The 18,899-nt window shown below is 40.0% G+C and overlaps 1 protein-coding gene across 1 annotated transcript; it reads right to left on the reverse strand.

Annotated features, from left to right (window-relative positions):
• Positions 1-348: 348 nt before the first annotated feature.
• Positions 349-16,882, reverse strand: dap (death-associated protein). The gene is made up of 4 exons (XM_074693856.1): positions 16,664-16,882; positions 15,694-15,796; positions 8,247-8,289; positions 349-2,313 (listed from the first exon to the last, which is right to left on the reverse strand). The coding sequence occupies exons 1-4, from the start codon at positions 16,716-16,718 to the stop codon at positions 2,194-2,196; spliced, it is 321 nt and encodes a 106-aa protein (XP_074549957.1). The 5' UTR covers positions 16,719-16,882; the 3' UTR covers positions 349-2,193.
• Positions 16,883-18,899: the final 2,017 nt, after the last annotated feature.

An 18,899-nucleotide genomic window follows, 5' to 3' on the forward strand; every position in this document is an offset into this window, starting at 1 on the left:
TTGAGTGTGTGTGTGTCTGTTTGTGTGGGAGCTACTGGGGGAAGAAGAAAAAACAGCAGACAGCTCTTGGAGATGCTTCTGTTTCATTTCAAAACAACACCTGAGCCCTAATCCCTCAGCGCAGGGTGCTAATTCACCATGGGATGCTCAAATAGTCCAGCTCAGGTGACGGTCACAGTCCATCAAGCGATGCTACTGTGAACTTTTCGAACATTAAGGGAGTTTCATTCACTTTCTATAGAGCTGAACTGGATTAAGCTTTGTCATGTGATCATTAAGCCTCCAGTAATGATGTTCATCACCATCCACCCCTCCTTTCATTCAAATAAAGACAAGCTGCAACATTGATCAAGATAGTTTATATCTTTATTTACTATGACAACCACACCTAATACCCATGTCCACTCAATGACTTAAGATTTATACAATTTGAACAATTTACTCAAGCATACGAGCCAAGAACAACAAAAATATAACTCTTTTAAACTTAAATTAACAGGAAACTATTCCTTCTTGGTAAGATAAATTTCTCTTTGATTCTTTCATCAAAACCTGAACATTAGTGTTGCAAAAAACGACACTTGCGTGTAAGGGGATGGGTGATTAAGGAGAAAGGTGGTGTGTGAGTTTGTGTGTGTTGATATGTATCATTTCTAAGGAAGTTTTAAGTGAATATTTTGGGCTTTTGCAGTTTGTAACTGACACTGCTAACCTACAAGCACGAATAAATGGATTGCATTTGCTTTTTACAGTCTCAACCTTCTGACATGATGGTTCAAAGAGTTTTCTGTGGAATGTTGAAATCACCATTTTTGCACAGCGATTACCTTCATCTGACAGTTGAAAGCTTTACTATTTTCTGAACTGCCTCTCTGCGATGCTTTGCTGTAAAGCTCATTACTCCGCTCTGCTGTTCAAGCTATTGTTAACACAAACACATAGCATCCTGCAGCTGCTTCACAGCAAACAGGTTTCATTGCATTTTTGGCTTTGACTTCTGTACAGCTGACTTAAGAGTGAAGCAGATGGAAAAAGTAAGTCCACCTGAGTGAAATGAGGCAAAAAAATAGCTTGAATTCAAAGCGATGAGGCACGGCTTGAAGACTTTCACTGTATAGTAGGATAGGTTTGGATTATAGTTGAGCCACATTGCCTCTGAAGGAGCAACGTGATTACAGCACCGATAAAGCAGGCGAAAATGCGAAGAAGAGCAGAGCAATAAAACTTTTTCCTGTTAAACTACAGTAAGTAGGAGGATCTATCCAGAAACTGGAGCAAAAGGTGAGGATGCTTTGTCAATTTCAAGAAGCGTTATAAGATATTGCTTAAATCATAGCTAGCAAGCATGGGTTACAACAAACATATCATTGGTTCTCTCAATTATGGCATCTTTGACGCTGCAAAAGTCTAATCACTCATCTATGGATACTTAGAACTGTAAAGATTGGCTGACTTCCTATTCAGGTCCTAATTGTTTAAAGCTGTAATACAATTAGAGGCTTTGGGTCTCTCTGGTCCATGTTGTGGCGGTGCACTTAGGCAACAGCCTCAGTGACACACATCAAACCAAGTTTTGTTTTGAAGCTGATCTCTGTTCCTTCTGTTTTTTTTGTGTTATTGGTGTCCACCTTTTGATTTCTTGATTAATTATTTTGGTCTGTGAAGATCATTAGGTAGAAGGCTGGAGCTCGGGCTCCTCACTGTCAGGTGATTGGTTGGTCAGTTGGCCTGACTGATTTCAGGTTACTGTGATTGGCTGGTTGCTCTGATGTGGTGTTGATCAGCAAGTGGATGAAAGAGCGTTCCCCTCACGGACTCAGATCTGAGATCAGTTTCTTTACTTGTGTTTAATCCTATAATGTTATCCATTTTAGAGGAATCACACACACACACACCAATTTAAGACTAAACACTGTCAAAACAAGCCCTCATAAGGAGAGGAGTCAGAGTGCAGAACTGAAAAAGCAGCATAATTCAGCATTGGTGTAAGCAGTGTGTCCTCTACAAAGGCTTTACAGGCTTTGAGTAATGCTTAAGATAAATTCTTCATATACGTAATGCAACAAGCGAATTAAAAGGCTCTGATTTTAAGGCTGAGATCTGAGTCTGGAGGGGAAAAATCTTCATCCTCTGTGTTCTTTTTGGAAGGCTGGCTGGTGGAGTTAGCGGAGCCCCTGGAGCCTGCTGCCCAGCTCACTTGCGGGGCTGGTGGATTTGGTGGTTCAAGTGTGATACAGGGGGCAGCTTCGGGACACAAGGCTGGGGCTTCTGGTGGGCCACCTGGGCAGCTGCAGGGGTGAAGTCCTTATCACCCTAAAACAAAAAACACAAAATTCAGTGAACTGAATTTAATAAACCAAAAACTGGGGAATAAGCGTAAGTCACATGTAGTCCCAGAAAAGTGATTTCATACCCAAACAATCAAAGATGACTGACTATTAGGCATCACAAACTAAAACTACTCTTAAAGACAGCTGCTTATAGTGTACAACATTAAATAATCACAGTAGAGGTTACAGAAATAATAACAGGTATGCCCCCACTTTAAGTGAAAGAATATAAAATCAAAAGTCAGTGCAAAGACAGGATAGTAAACAACACAGGAATGTGCTCAGTCGTATTAAAAGAACCGTAGTGTTGTTCTGTTTATATGGACATTACTTTTACTTCATGGCCCATTTTAAATCCCTTCACCACCATAATCAAAATAACAGTGTGTAAATCCCAAAAGTGAATGAATATTAAAGTAAAGAGCACTCATCTGTTCCATTTTTTCTGCTCTGGGAGCTCAATCTCATTTCAAGAAGAATGTCCATGAACAACCTTGTCCATGACTCCAATTCTTCAGTCTTTGCCTTTATGCTGCTTTATTTCTTTCACCTTTACGAGCCACCGCTTCTTTCTGTCTTCCTAGATGTCCCTGTTAAAGTTCTGGCTAGTGACTTTCCTGCTTTTCACTGGCAGGGTTTTGAAAACGAAAAGACAGAGAGGGTGGCAAGCCTTGCTAAAGCTTGGAAACCCACTGCTAGAAGCACATTTATGGAAATCAGACATTTAACACACATTACGTTAATGTCTGCATGCTTAAGTGGATAAATGTGGAAGGTTTTCATTTCTTGAACCGGTAATACTGGATTTAAGCATTACACTAAGAGAGGTGCTATGCTGATTCCCTCTCATTTATCCCCATGCAGAGGTTTGCACTTCTTCATATATAAAATAACAAGATGAGTGGTTCCTGCACATTATTTCACCTCAGAATACTTGTGATGATATGTTTATAAGAATAAATAAATACAGTTCGAAACACACACATACACACACACACACACAGAATCTGAACCCTCTCCTGAATCCTTGCTCTGACCCTAATCCTCCATGTATGTGTGCTGAATTTGTACTGTACACACACTCAATTGTCTTGCATGTGTGTAGGTGGCACAAAAACATTTAAAGTGCGTAAATGTGTGTGTAAGTGTGTGTGTGTGTGTGTTAGTGTGTGTTTCTTTCATTTAAGACCAATTCCCCAGCTAACAGCATAGGATGTGGATGGATTTGACCTCCAATTGGCCTTCTTTCTCTCTTGTTGAGCTCAGAGCTTCTGTCTCCTCTATCTCTGTCCTCCTGAAGCAGAGGTAAGAGGCAGAAGGCAACAAATTAACTGTATTCCTGCACTACACTGTGAAAAGAAGTCACTGTGACTGGAAGGACACGTTTCCAGCTGCCAGTTTTCCCATTTGGAGCGATGTGACTTTCTCTCTTTTCACCACAAGACTTATTTTTGTTTTAAAACTTTCAAAAATGATTAATCAAAAAAAGAAAATGCCTCAAATAAAGCTTTTAAAGACTCTTATAGTTGTTTAAAGGTGGGGTCTGCAGATTTTTCCTAAAAGACTGAATGTCAACTTTTACAGGAATAATCCTGCTCAATCATCTCCAATGGGCCTCTAAACATGTGTGTCAGTGTCCATGTCTGCCTCAACCCCTCCTCTGCCTGTATGTTGATATTCAGGTTGTTTCGGCATGTTTCTGAGTGGACAGTGAGCATGGTTTCCTCAGCCAATCACAGCACGCCCAGTGCACAAGTGACTTTACCATAGACTGTATAAAACATGGACCTAGCCTCAGGGACATCACCCGTCTGTTCCTGAAACAGACGGATGAGTTTTTCTTCGAGCAACTGCAGGGCGCCTGCCGGTCATGTGACCTAAGCTGTGCCTCTGATTGGAAAATCAGACGATTCTAATAATTTTTAACTGCAGAGATAGAAAAAAATTCACTCACCATTCAGTGTGTGCCGATAGTGAAATCAGTGTTTTAGACCCAAGCTGTTTATTAAACCAGGCTATAAATTTGCTTTTTAATGCTGTAAAAGTCTGTTTTGATGGCTGGGTGTGTACGTGACTTTGGTCTTTCTGCAGCCAGCCTCAAGCAGATTCTCAATGAACAGCAACTTTTAGCCTAAATAGGCTTCATTTTTACTATCTGGATGTTGCCCCTTGGACTTTACGTGTTGATAATTGTGAGTGGAAGAAGCTTTCCTGAGCAACTACGATAGTGGGCATAGCAGGGAGAAAGAAAAACACAACCAAAGCGAAATGAAACAGTAAGCAAATAAAGCTTTTTCCTAAATGAGGGTGAAGTTTATCTTGACTTTTATTCACCTTTTGGCACTTGGAAAGCAGCATGGGATGTCGAGCGACACTAGTTAGCTTTCTGCTAACCAGGTATGTGTCAAATACCTGTGATTAGCTCGTGCTAACATGCCAAGTCAGGTGCAAAGCTCTCAAGTTTCTCCCACGTAGAAACGTGGTGCTACACATGGATGCTGGGCTAGCGAGTGTGTTCATGTAGTTTTCATCTTAGGCTGTGGGTGTGCGCTGCTGCTGCTATTTATTCAAGGAGGAGGAGCCCAGTTCAAATGTTGTGTTTAGCAACAAGCAACAAAAATTCCTGCAGGCTCTACTTTTAAGTCAAAGTAATGAAGACTTAAATATTTGAAGCATTAACATCAAAGATAATTTTACCTCTTCAAGGTGAGACAAGTAGCTTTTATCCTGATGGGGTTCAATTTTAACTTTGTATTGTATTACTGAGGAAAAGAGCCTGTAAGGTCATCCCTCTCCTGTCATGCTTTGTAAGAATCTGTCTGAATTTAATCATTGTATAGATGAAAATATGTTTTTCTGTTCTTGCAAATTTATTCTTAAACTCTCTCATCCCTTATCATGGGCTCTTATTCTCGTTCAAAGGGATTTGTGGCTATTTCTCTGAAGTGGGGGTGTATGAGGTGCTTGTCAATAGAAAGTATATTACCCTGTCAGCTCAGCTCTTCAATGTGAAACTGTCAACTCAGCAGCTAACCTATTAACTGCTGCAGACTGGATCAATTTTGCCACATAGTTTAGCTAAATTTAGGAAAGTTAGACCCAAACATTACCATCAGTGTGAGTGAACATTTTATTCAGACGCCTTCAGCACTATACTTTTCCCTTAGGACGCCAATTTGTCTTGACACTTTTTCAGAGTGCAACACATACTTATCCCTCCGCCTGCAGGCACTGATCAGCTGTTTGGATCAGCACACCAAAAATACAAGCAAGCTAAAAAGAAGAACCAGAGAACACAGAGGAGAAGTGGGACTGAAAAAATCAAACAAGAAAGGGGAGGAACCACTTTGCTTAACTTTTTTTTATCCTTAGTTTTTATAGATGTGAGAAATGTAAAAATGATTCAAAAACAGATTTATTTTCAATAAGAGAATAAATGGGTCCTGAGGACAAATGTGCATGCTAAATGTGTGTTAAATGTCTTTATAACATTCAATTCATTAACAAATGCAAGAAAAAAAAACCAAACTTGATCCTTTACATCTAAGTTTTTCTTCAGCTGGCTTACTTTAGATGGTCACCTTTAGTAACCTGGGTCAAAAATTTCCAAGAGACAATCCCCTGAGAATGCCATCGTGTCAAAAAGACAGGCTGGATGAATCATGCCAGGAAATGTCCTTTTTTTTAACACTTAAAAAAAATCCCAGCAGGTCAAAAAGTCCACAGACACACACACACACATAAAGTGAAGTGTTTCACTCAGCTTCTAAAAGGCTTTTCTAAAGCTTTGTGCAGTGCTAGCCTCTGGGTGTGATGGCAGCAGATAGGGGGCGAATGGAAAGGCTAGAGGAGGATCGGGGGATAAATGGGATGTCTGCCACCTTGCTGATATCACTGCAATCTTCCACAAACAATCTACCTGCTCTGACAGGCAGGGAACGGAGCCATCCACAGACTCAAGGACACTTTTTCCACACAAACACATACACACAATCACATCTGTATGCTCTCACAGTAAATCAATGGCATACAGAGTCAGAAAGAATTTAACAAATATGGCTAGTCACAGGCTTTGACCCACTTTTCAAAGAGGCAGGTCAAGGCTGTCAAACCCTGAACAAACAAACACAGCTCTATGTAACAGAACATTTCAGGAAAAAGTACTGCTACCTGTGTTTCGTTGCTAAGCGCCAGCAGCTCTCTCTTCCTTCCTAATTTTCAACATTTTCTTATCTTTTTATTTATCTTTGCATTTGGCCTTAAAATACCTTTTATGGCTTAAGTTTGCAGTAGCATTTTTACTGTTTTATTTGCTGTGTGTTTCTGGGATCCAACTTGTAACCATGGTCACATTATCTACACATGATATCAGCTAATCGCAGTCTGTAGCATGTCAATGCTAACCAGAGCTAGGCCAGATGTTCCCCACAAGCTGAGGAGAAAGAAGAGACAATAGAGAGGTGCGTGCTAGGAGAGGAGCGGGCTAGGAAGAGACAAGTGGTTTTATGGTGCTGACCAAACACTAGAGGGAATACCAGCAGAGTAGCATCATGCTATTCACATAGACAAGGCAAACGGAGCTAGCACTGAACACCATGGGCACCCATGGAAGGATTTTACCTTCTGCGGGCAGACATGTCAAAGGAGAGCAACAGCAGAGTCTAGAGAAAGGGCCAGTTCTGTCCTGGGCTGCCTTCTGGACCCTGAGGAGGTGGTAGCTGACAGGACAATGATGATCTAAAACATCTTTTTTAATGACACGAGATGTAAGGAGGGCACGCAATTCATAGGGGACCCTGCAAGAGCTGCTGAGAGCAGCAGGAGCTAAATACCCTGCATTAAAGCACATTGAAGGGGAAGACTTGATGGTATACTGCTGTTTTAAAATCTATGCTATTATGAAGTAAGCCATTGTATACTGCCCAGCTCTATAGGGTGTGACCATGCTCACACAAAAATTTAGACAGCACCCTAACATCGCATAACCCCTATAAAGTGCACTATACAATAGATAGAGAGTGATTCTGGACACACTCAATATCAGTCTGCACATTTTCTAAATGTATGCATTCTTAATATATTTCTTATGGTTACATTTTTCTAGATTACACTTATCATATTATTCTATTTGATGTATTCTTATTGTAATGTTTAAACTATACACTTTATTGTTTGCAGCTGTAAATGTAAATTCCCCCGTTGTGGGTGTGACTAAAAGAGTATCTTCACTTATCTTATGCTTACAATTTCATCCATTTTTTAATTAAAACAGTTTTTTTTACAGTGTAAAACAAAGATGCAGAGTGTACTGCACTGTTATGTGCCTGTAATAATGAAAAAAAAAAGCCAAAACCCTACATGATTTCAACATCAACTTGCCCTTAAATTATTGGCACTGGCATAAGCAGTGATAAAAATGACATAATTTCCACACTTGTGATAAAAGCATCAGTTTTTAAAGGTATATCACTCGTTTTACATCATAGTTGATCTATCCCACAAGGAGGTGGTAAGTTAATGTTGCAGCTGAAGGTTACAGATAGGACTATTCTTATAGAGATAAATTATTGTCAAACCATTTGAGTTATAGAGAGGTGGTTATACACGTTAGATTCTCTTCAGGATGAGACAACAGTCTGATGCTTTTCCTTTACATAACCATCCGCTCACTATTTATCATTCCACACATCACAGATATTTTTTCTGTTTGGCACTCCTTGGGTATTCTCTCCTCTTTTCTTCTCTTTCCCCTGCTATGCCTTTTTTCCCTCTTCCCTTTTGCTCTATCTCAGCACTAAGCTTCTACCGCTCCCTGTAGAGCTCATGTCCCAGATATAAATCACCATATAATGCTTATTTTAACACTACTGGTGGTCTGTGCTTGTGTGTGTCTGAGTTTTTGCTTGTGTGTCTTACCTTTGTTATCACTCCAGACACAACCACAGGGGCCTTTGGTGGACTATAAAACAGAAAAAGAGAGAGCATACAGAAAGCAGAATTATTTTTACAATAATACACAACTTAGTTAGCAGTGCATGAGTCCAATGTGGGGGATTTGTGTATAAAATAAATCATGTTGTGTGCAAGTTGAGGGTGCAGCTTGCTCCATTTAGTGTGGCAACATTTACAAACGTTTATTTATCTGGTTACTTCAAAACCTCTGAAAGTGAAACCGAGCCAAAATTTGAACATCCCAAGTTGCTGAAACACACAACACCCACAGTCCTCTCTCTCATACACACACACACACACACACACACGCACACAAACCGGATGGACCTGCCAGCAGCTTAAATAGCTCCCATTCATCCTGGCCAAACACTGGGGCTCACAGCTTCTGGATGGAAAGCATGAGAGGAGAGAGTGGCAGGGAGGGAAAAAGATGAAGCTTGGAGAGGAAAAGAGAGCTAAGGAGGAGCACGACGATAAAGAAAAGGATTTGGAAAGGAAGAGAAACGAAGAGATGAAGAAAGTGTGAGAAAGAAGGGAATCAGGGGGGAAAGGCAGGTCAGGAGGGGGGAGTGTGGTTAAGGGAGGCAAGAGAGCAAGGAGGACGGGGGAGCAAAATACCTATATGGAATAATAGACCGTTATAGATGGAGCGAGGAGGAGGGAGGGGGGCCAGCACTCACTCAGACATAGAAAAAGGAGAAGGGATGGAGGCAGAGAAAAAGACGAGGAGGAGGAATGCGGAACCTGAGGGAAGTATCGACCTTGACATGACAAACGAGTGCCGTCTAATTTTACGGCATCGTCACCCCCCGGCAAAAGCGTACAGTCGTGGTGGCCACCTTCAAAACTCCACTCAAAGACTTAAGCTACAACAGCAAGTGTGGACAACTTGTGCACAACTCACAAACATCACTAACAAATTGAGAGGTGAAATTTATCACATGGAAAACAAACTCAGCAGTCATAAGGCATAACATTTGAAACATCTGTTAGTTTCCTCCAAATATTTTATCATCCATGCACAACTTTTTAATCAGTAAACACTTTTGAAATCTCAACACATCTGGCTAACTTCCATCTCTGCAATCAACATCTTGGCACAAAATAGCCCCCTGCCACTTATCCTAATGAGAATATTTACACCTTGCTTTTAAGTTAATGCCTGGATATGTTGAATTGCTCTGATTATTTCTTGCTAGTCACATGTCAAAATTTGAGGTTGAGAGGCTCTCCATTAGCAAGTCAATTAACTGCAATATTGCACATTAGCAGCTCAGCAAGTATTTCTTAATCAGATCCGTGCTCTGCTAGCTGTCAGGGGGTCTTGCTAACTTTCTGCTCACATTGGCTTCAGAGCAGAGTCAGAAAAATGAGGTTATCTGAGGTATAAATGGAGAATAACTGTTCATATGGCAAGTGCTGAATGAAAGAAAACTCACCTGTGAGAAATGCTAACAAGGGTTTCATCATGTATGCTAATGTGCTAGCATCTGTTGGCTAAGCTTGAACCCTAAACACATCTGGCTCAGTGCACTGCCATATTGAAAAGTACCTATTTCTTGTATAACTCACAGCTTAACTTAAAATGTTTGTGGTAGATTCATAAACAAACATTTTTTCCTCTCTTTGTTTAACAAGCTAGCTGTAAATTAGCTCATTAGCATCCAGCTTCATTATGTTAAGCAAAAACAACCTTTTCAAGTCTTTTTGTTTTTTTAAATGACAGAAACTGTCTTGCTACACAGGTGAAATTTCTCCTGAACAATGTGTTCAATTTGTATACCTCTTTTAGCATCATGTAAAGGAGACGTGCACTACACATGTTCAATTATAGCTAACGGTACAAGGTGAAGTGTGAACGGTTGGGCCGAGGTGAATAAAAGATGCACAGCTGGATATTTACTTTCATACTGACACTGCGTGGGTTGCTATTCACCTCACAATGGCTTTTCACATGGTCTTTTTTGTGTCATTTCAAGAAAAAAATCCTGAAAAATGGACAGGACTCACAGAAAGACTGAGATTAAGATGAGGGGGAAGAAGAATAAAAGCATCAAGAGAAAAGTCAGTGATGCATTTGAGGCATATTAGCATCAAACTTTGTTGTTGGGACTGGATGTAAAGAGCACAGAGGCAGTTAGCACACACACACAGGTAGAAGGGAGGGCTGATAGCTTATCAGAGAGATAGCTAACTATGATCTGACTCCTCCAAAAAGGAAAAAACTCCTCTTTTTAGTCAGACTGAAAGAAAAGAGGAAGGCTTTTCATCTGACATGCTGGTAAAAATATCTGTCATTTTTGTCAACTGAATGACAGGTTTTAGCTACGCTTGGTTTGCAGTCAGAAGCCATTCTGCGTTAGACTTCTTAATCACACAGTTCTGTAGACTGTAATATCTTCATCTTGATTCAACACGAAGGCTTTTGTCACAAGATTATGCAACTGACACCTTTCATCTATTTATCTGTATGGGAAGATGGAAGGAGATACCAAGAGAAGGTCAGAGAGACAGAGAAGTCTAGAAGAACAGTGAAGTAGGTTAAAGAGCCTGCAGGGGGCAGAAGAGAGCTATGAGGAATCCTGGGGAGGAGCTGCTTTGTGCCAGGAGGAGCAGAGTTAGAGGAAAAGAGAAGGTTTGGGGAGGAAAAGAAATTGAGGACTAATTTTGTCTAATAACCCACATGTAGAAGTTAGCAAAATGCTTCTTTAATATTTTCCTCTCTGCGTTAGCTTTACAACCACACCTCACCACCACTAAAACACCCCACCCATCTTTCCTTGCTTCGGCAGAGCAGGAAGTTTGTTGCCGTAGGCGAGGTGATGGTTGCTATAGGAACTGATGCCTGTTGCCGCTCTCCCTCCTTCTCCTCCCCCTCTCTTCCTCTCTTCTCAACTTTTCACCACAAGCTGTCAGCTTACTGCACATTTCACAACAGTTCCTACATACTCTATGCGTGTGCAGCAAAGGGATGAAGTGGAGCAAACACACACACACACACACACACACACACACACACAGGGCTGCTCGCTCTTTTTCCGGGGCTGTGAAACGTATCCACCTCACACAGAAAACATGGAGGAGACGTGACAGTACAGCTGACATGAAGCCTGTAATCATGAAGTTTTCTTGCTGAAATATGTGTTCGCAGTACAGAAATCATGTTTTGCATTAATGAGAGGCAAAGAAACTAATTCCTGTCTCTGTTTTGCTGCACTGCTTCCTCTCTTTTCTGGCTCTCACCACTGACATCACATTTTTACACAGAAGAAGAAACAGGAGATTTATTCCTGCTTTCAAAAAACATTCTGCTGACAGTAAGTGGGCAGGAAGCCTCTGCTGGGTCACCAGCTTGCTCTGGCTTATGCCTCCCTGTTTTGCCTCTATCTCATCCCAACCTGCCCGTCTCCTCCTTCTCTCCCCGAGTCAAACCTCATTTTTTCTATCTTCATATCAGCAAGGCGTCTTCGGCTCTCTATACCATAATCATCGCCTCCTCTCCTCCTCTGCCCCATAATCCAGGCCACCTATCTCTCTCTTTGCCCCATCTGTCCATCTCGGCTAGATTGGGTACGGCAGGTGTTCCCCTGACTACATCGCTTCACTGGCTGCTACTAATGTGAAATTTACCCAGTGGCCACCTGCTAGACGTCCGTCAGCGTGACACAGAGAGGGACAGACAGAGTGTGTGAGTGAGAGAGACTTTCACAGACTATTTTATAGATGGAGTGCAGTTACTAAGGCTCTAAATGGGAAGTCAGGTAATTCCTTTTTCTAAAGGGAAACACTGAAAAATCCCAGGATTTAAAACATCAAGACCACAAGTATTTCATTAACACTAATTTAGAACAGTTTACCTCATCCATAAAAATATTCAATTTGGTGAACATGTTTCCTCATTTGAGGATTTTTCTGCTATAACTGAAATCTCAAAAAGGGAAGTGTGATTGAAGCAACTTCTCAAACTTTTATGGCCTCACTGGCACAAGAAAACAGCCAAAGATATTTCAAACAAACATCCTACACTGAATTTGAGGGTGGAACTTGAAGGTGGTAATGATACGGTAGAGCTGGGATGATATGCTATTCCTACGATCGATTCTGTTATAATTTTTGGGGTGCCCATTCAATTTAAATTCTGATTCTTCGATATTTACGATTTTTGCAATTTTTAGTTAACTTTTTTAACAAAAGACCAAGCAAAAAAGTTATTGATGATAATGTCTACAGACTGTATCAGGAGCTATATTTCCCCATAAAATGCACATCACGTGAGTCAGAGAGAAACATTTCACCCTCTGCTGGAGAAAAGTGGTAACTTGTTTCAAATCCAGATGATAAACAAAGACTGAAATGAAGAATTTGAATTAAAAAAAACAAACAGTTTTTTGACAAAGAACCCTGATTTTGATATTGTCAAACAAAAAACCCTGATATATCTATTTTTGATTTTTTTCTCCCACCTCTATGAAACAGTGGCTTCAAAGGAGAAAATGTGTCAATATGTGTTGCAGTTATTGAGGTAGTCTGTGGGGATCTTACTTGGGAGCTCGAGGTAGGGTTTCTAGTTCAAGTCCCAGTATGAACCAAATAATTAACATGAAGTCAGGACACTGGTTAAGTGAAGGCAGTCAGCTCACCTCCTGAGCAAAGCCAAAGTGCCTTTAAAGTAAAAGGTGCTGCCTGAGACTTTGGGCTCCATTAAACTTAATCACCACTTCACTACCTAAAAAACCCTAAAAATTATACTGCTGGGTTTTAAATGCAATATTCTGCCATCTGAACTAAGAAATCTGCTGATAGAGCTCAGATCATTTTTATATGGTTTTCACAAGAAAATGCTCTTGAAACCTTTTTTTAAACAAACAATAGAAAGTTTAACAGTTTCATATGTTGCACCTCTCTAAAAGGCACAAAAGTTCTATTGTAATTTTTAGTTTTAATATCATACAGATTCTCAGAAGTATACCATAAAATACAATGTTATTTTAACTAATGTGAGGAAAAGTTTATTGCACTTGGCTTTTTTCAGGTTAATATAAAGCACACATGGATTAGACCTTTCTTTCTAACAGAGAAACTGGATACAACCTCGTGAACCTTTCTTTGCCTTCTGCTGACTTAATTTCATGTTCTGTCTTTCCCCGAATCTTAACATGATGCAGGACTGAACACTCTTCACTCTTCCCACTCTTCACTTACTGTCAGACAAAAGTGCTTGAGCCAGGTTTGAGGGCAGGTCTGAAATCAGGGAAGGTGGGAGTGTAGCCGTGCATACAGCTGTCTGAGAGTTACTTTTTGGTCAAAAATTATACAAGACATTTCCTTTTTATTTTTTTTTTGTTGGTGCACTGTGAGGGAGATTTTTCTCTTTTTGTTTTAGGTTAAAAAAAATTAAAATAGATAAATAAAAAATATCTTCTTGTCAGCCGTAGAAAACTAGAGTTTTCCTTTTAACAATCTTGGGAAAAGCAGCTCTTATTTCTAGTTTGATGACCTCAATTTAGGTCTGTAAACCTGTTACTGTGCTTTTTCCCACCTTTCTTTTCTACACTTGGTGGACAAAGTAACTTATTGAAAAAAATCATTACATTATTCAATGAAATATTCTCGAGTGGTAGCATCACTTAATTCCTCAAATGTACCTAGTTTGACTGAATATATCATATGAAGTAACACAAAAAAGGAAGTTCATTTACAACAGGCTGGTCACATCCTGTCCTTGTCCAGGAAGTGAAACTCTTGACACTTTTTGAAGAAAAAAAAAGAGTATTATTTCTTCCTTGAGCATTATTTCATACTAGGAAGTTTCTTTAATATCTCTGCTATCCACATGCGCTAACTTCTCACCTCAATGCTATTATTACCCCTCACGTTGGCATAAAGAGAAGCTAAAAAAAAAATAAAACTTATCAGCACTGATGAGCTTGATGCTATTCTTGCTCTGGATCACAGGGAAGACCCAGCAACAAGCACGGCCATTCAAGAACATGCAGTATATAATTCAGTGTGTGTTTGAGGCTGCATGTATAAATACAAGCATACTAAATTTCCTTGATGGCTGGTGATGCTCTTGAACCTTGCTCGCTGCTTTGCACTGCTTGTCAGCTCTCATTTTTCACCTCTCATTAACACACACACACACACACACACACACACACACACACACACACACACACACACACACACACACACACACACACACACACACACACACACACACACACACACACACACACACACAAACACACACACACGAGTACTGATATGTGGTGGGAATATGCCACCTGTACTGATACGCACATAGCTGACGGGCCCTCATGAATATTGACTAGACATATGTGGGTGTAGAAGCAGACACATGCACACACAATTAGACTGGAATAAGCACAGTCCTCATTACAGAACAGAGTGACCTCAGTGCAAACAAGAAGTTACTGCAAACATGCTGGTGTGGAACCTAACAATCATTGTTACCTGAAAATAGAGCCAACATGATGTTAAACAAGTGAACAAGACTCCAACAATAACGGCTGCTGAATAAACTGTTCAGGTTAATGCAGTAATTATGTTTATCTAATTAGCTGGTAGTAGTGGTACACAACATGCCTGCTGCAAAACACACCTTACAATACATCCTTAAATATAAGTGTAAGCTGCTACATTGCTTATCCGACAAATTGCAAGTAGTGTGCCTGTGTGTAGGCATAATTATCCACTTACATATAAATGCAGAGTGTAATTGTAGACAACATTTATGTAGTTTCATCTTGCACCTGTATGTACTGATTTATTTTGTTAGTGTGGATTGGGTAATGATGCGTCCCCAGAAACTGCATAGTATACCAATATTCACAACAAGCAAAGTATCAAGTATGTTAAAATGCACAGCAGCTCTTCAAATCACACAACAGCAAAGCTAATCAGTCAGCTACAGGTGGAATTCAAATTTAAGTTATACTTCTACATGTGTTCAGAAATACATTTATAAGGCTCTAAACATAATCAGTGTTTGTATATTGTTGAATCCTATATTATTTCTGACAAGCATGCTTATTTTGCTTTCTTGGACCAGATATACATTTAAGATTTTGCTGTAAATTTCATGGTAATCCTCAAGTTTGCCGACAGTATACAGCACATAGTTACTACATAGTTATTGTTACACTCAAATTTGTGAAAGGCAACAAATTCTTTCTCTCTCTTTACAAGTGCACGTTTGCCACTGTTACGCTCTGATATTTGATCTTTATAGTTGTACAGTCTTGAGCCATGTTTTTTTTTTTTCAAAAAATGATCATGTAATGTGTCTTTGTTCTGATTTTGGATGACGTTTACGGACCTCCCCTTCTGGCCCTCAGTCGTGCGCCTGTAGGCCTACTCAGTGACCATGACTGTGTGGGTGGTATACCTGGTGCTAACATATTCCTCTTCATCCTCATCTTTTGGTGGTGGTGGTTCAGGAACAGCAGCCGGCTGGTGCTTTTGAACTATCCTCATTCCCCCTGCTTTTACTACAAAACACCAAGACAGAGAACAGACACACATGGCTACTGAATATCACAGGAACATGTATGGGTAGTTAAGCAACAATGGTAACCTACAATAATTAATTTAAGAATAATTTACTATAACAGGACAGTTTACATGTCTGTAGTTGAACTGAAAAAAGATATCAACATTAAAATAGATTTAGGATGAATTCCTTTCTTCATTGTATGCTTTTCGACTCAACTGTAAAAGCAAGAGAAGCACAGCTGTTTTGTTGTTGACCCTGACCTTTGACCTCAGATGTGAGGTTTCTTGTGCTCCAACATGACATTGACACACATACATGTTTGTTCAAGTCAGACAGGCTGCTCTTCGAATGAGCTGTGTGCCTCCCACTAATCACAGGTTGGGTGTAAGGGGCAATCGTTATCTTTCTGTGCTATCAGTGCAGCTGCAAAAGCCCAATGCCATGCCACACTTCTCATGTCCACGTACACCTTATCGTTCCTTTTTTACAGCCTACATCCACTCAACTAGCCCATGACCTCCACGTCATCCACCCAGATAACTAGCAATAACCGCAACGCTGCAACCTAAATCGTAACATTAAACTGCAGTAATTAGCATTTGCTTACATGTCACCAGATCTAGGTTTTCTTTGATCTGACGCAAAGCAGGAAGTAAGGAAATAGGCGAAAATGAGAAATAAACTATGGCAGACCAGATTACATTCCTCTTTAACACACAGCCACTAGCTGGTATCTGCATTATGGGGGATTACATAAGAATCACTCAGCATCATGTGATTTCTGGACTGAGACAGTGCAGAAACAAAGGGCCCAGCTTTATAAGACGCTTTGAAAACAACACAGCAGCATAATGAGCTTTACCTGCAGGGGCATGTCCTCCTTTAGTTTCCACTTTCTCCTTCGGTGGTGACGACATGTCTGCACTGATCTGTAGTCTGCAGCGAAAAGAAACCAAAGCGTCTGACACACAAATCCCAGCTCTTTTCTGCTTCAAATTGTGGAGTACACTTCAATCTGGATCGTCAACGTGGCTTTTTCCTGAGCATTGTTTGGAAAAAAGGCGTCACGACGTCATGCGGAAGCGTCAGGAGCTGGGAGCAGGGGACGTGAGGAGCGTTGTGACGTCATACGTAACCAATGAGCACGTAAATCTTGAAAAAACCCGGAATTTTTGAATTTATAGTGAAACATGGAGTGTATCGAGGAACATTTAGATATTTTTGTAAAATAAAATGATATAAATAACAATAATGAAATAATAATGATGATAATAATAAATGGCGTGTCATACACAAATGAGAACAATATAGAAAGGACATTTCCACATAAAACATGAATTGGATTTGACTTGAACTTCTTAATTAATCATAGTTACTTTTATATCTTTATCACTTGTTCTTGTTGTTTAATGGGGCCTACTAATTTATGCGTTTCTATTTATTGTTTACTATTGCAATAAATCTAAATCATTAATGTGTTCTCTTATGATATTTCATTGATTTGAACTCTAAACTAAACAACAACAACAACAACAACAACAACAACAACAACAACAACAACAACAACAAAAACTTTATGAGGGTATACCCGGGTAATAAAGAACTTCTACATAAAATGTGATTTCATTCCCGAAGCTGTCAAATAGCTGTCAACAAGGTCTGTTACAGAAAGTTAAGTGCTTTATGACAATTTCAGAGATCTAATGAAGCACATGAGCTAATGTTTTATTTAAATTTCCTTTTGTGAGTATAAATTATTTCTGCCCAAGACATTGATTCTCTAATTAAGAGTGGTGATTAGGAAAGTCAAAAGATATCATTTTTAAGTGCATTGTAGCTCTCCACCCACACAGCCAATAACGGCGAAGCAAAATACAAACAAGAATGCTTTTAATAAAGCAGCCAACTCCTTCCTCTCACCTATAAGCACATCACCATGCCTGAACAGCCGGAGCAGAGGCAGCACCAAGATGAACAATTAACAGCAGAAGAGACAGTCCAGCAGAGACAGAAAGAAACAGCACTCGATGTGTGTACAGTGACCTCAGTGGCACCTACTTTCTGTTTTACCACTATAAGTCCAGAGTGGTTCATTAATTGGCTGACATGACAGTGTCCTTGGGCAGAGTCGAGAAATACAGGAAAAGCCTGAAGGTGTTAAAGGTAACTTAAAAATAGAAGAAAAAAAAAGAAAAAAAGAAAGAAAACAAATCACAGTGGAAATCTGTCACAGCTTCCACTGGAGGACCAAAGTTTCACTGAGTACTGTGGCATGTACAGGTACCTATATACAGGAGGCTGTGTGTGTCTGTTCAGCTGGTTATTTTTGTTGTTTACACATCCTGAGGAGTAAATGAGAATCTTTAAATATAGCAATATGTGTAATGTGATACAAACGAGGAGTAATGAGTGAGATGAGTGTGCATACATTTATATACGTGGTCATGTGATTACAGTGTGCTTGTGTGGCCATCGTTATGTGTGCAATCCAATTGTCATCTTTATAATTGCATAATTGCAGTGTGAAGTGGCAGCTGTGTTCTTCTCTTAGACTGCCAGACTAAGTAATTTTTGCTGCACGCACACACACACACACACACACACACACACACACACACACACACACACACACACACACACACACACACACACACACACACACACACACACACACACATGCACGTTCATTATTCACACATATTCAATACAACACAAAAAAAGGACAAATGTGAAGAATTAAAATGCCAGCAGATAATTCCCAAGACCTGTTTTTCTTTTACACACACCCACCTGATAACAATTAGAATAAAGGTTTTTTTATTTTTGCAGGAGGGAGATGGCTCAGCTTCACATTTGCACTCTTAGTATGAGATTCTGTTGCTAGGGCATTATTGTCCCAGAGGGACAGCCAATCAAAAGGCCAGGAGTTCACTTGCAGGTCAGGATGCTGTTAATTAAATTCAGGGACTTTTTCACTCTTATTTAACAAGACAAGTTGATTAAGATCATTCTTACTGACATCAGTAGCCAAGGGGTATGTTCCTGGCACAGAGGGAGGGCTGCAGAGAATAGCACCATCACACTTCCTTAACTACTAA

Source organism: Halichoeres trimaculatus, unplaced genomic scaffold (assembly GCF_033239565.1).
Source record: "Halichoeres trimaculatus isolate MK-OKI-2021-1 unplaced genomic scaffold, fHalTri1.1 fHalTri1_scaffold_18, whole genome shotgun sequence".
NCBI lineage: Eukaryota > Metazoa > Chordata > Actinopteri > Labriformes > Labridae > Halichoeres > Halichoeres trimaculatus.

Excerpts from the sequence above, each read along its gene's own strand:
- dap (XM_074693856.1), bottom strand. The coding sequence starts at position 16,718 with ATGTCGTCACCACCGAAGGAGAAAGTGGAAACTAAAGGAGGACATGCC. Across the intron at positions 15,797-16,663 it reads AGGAGGACATGCCCCTGCAG|TAAAAGCAGGGGGAATGAGG; the intron begins GTAAAGCTCATT and ends GGTGTTTTGTAG. Across the intron at positions 8,290-15,693 it reads GAGGAATATGTTAGCACCAG|TCCACCAAAGGCCCCTGTGG; the intron begins GTATACCACCCA and ends TCTGTTTTATAG.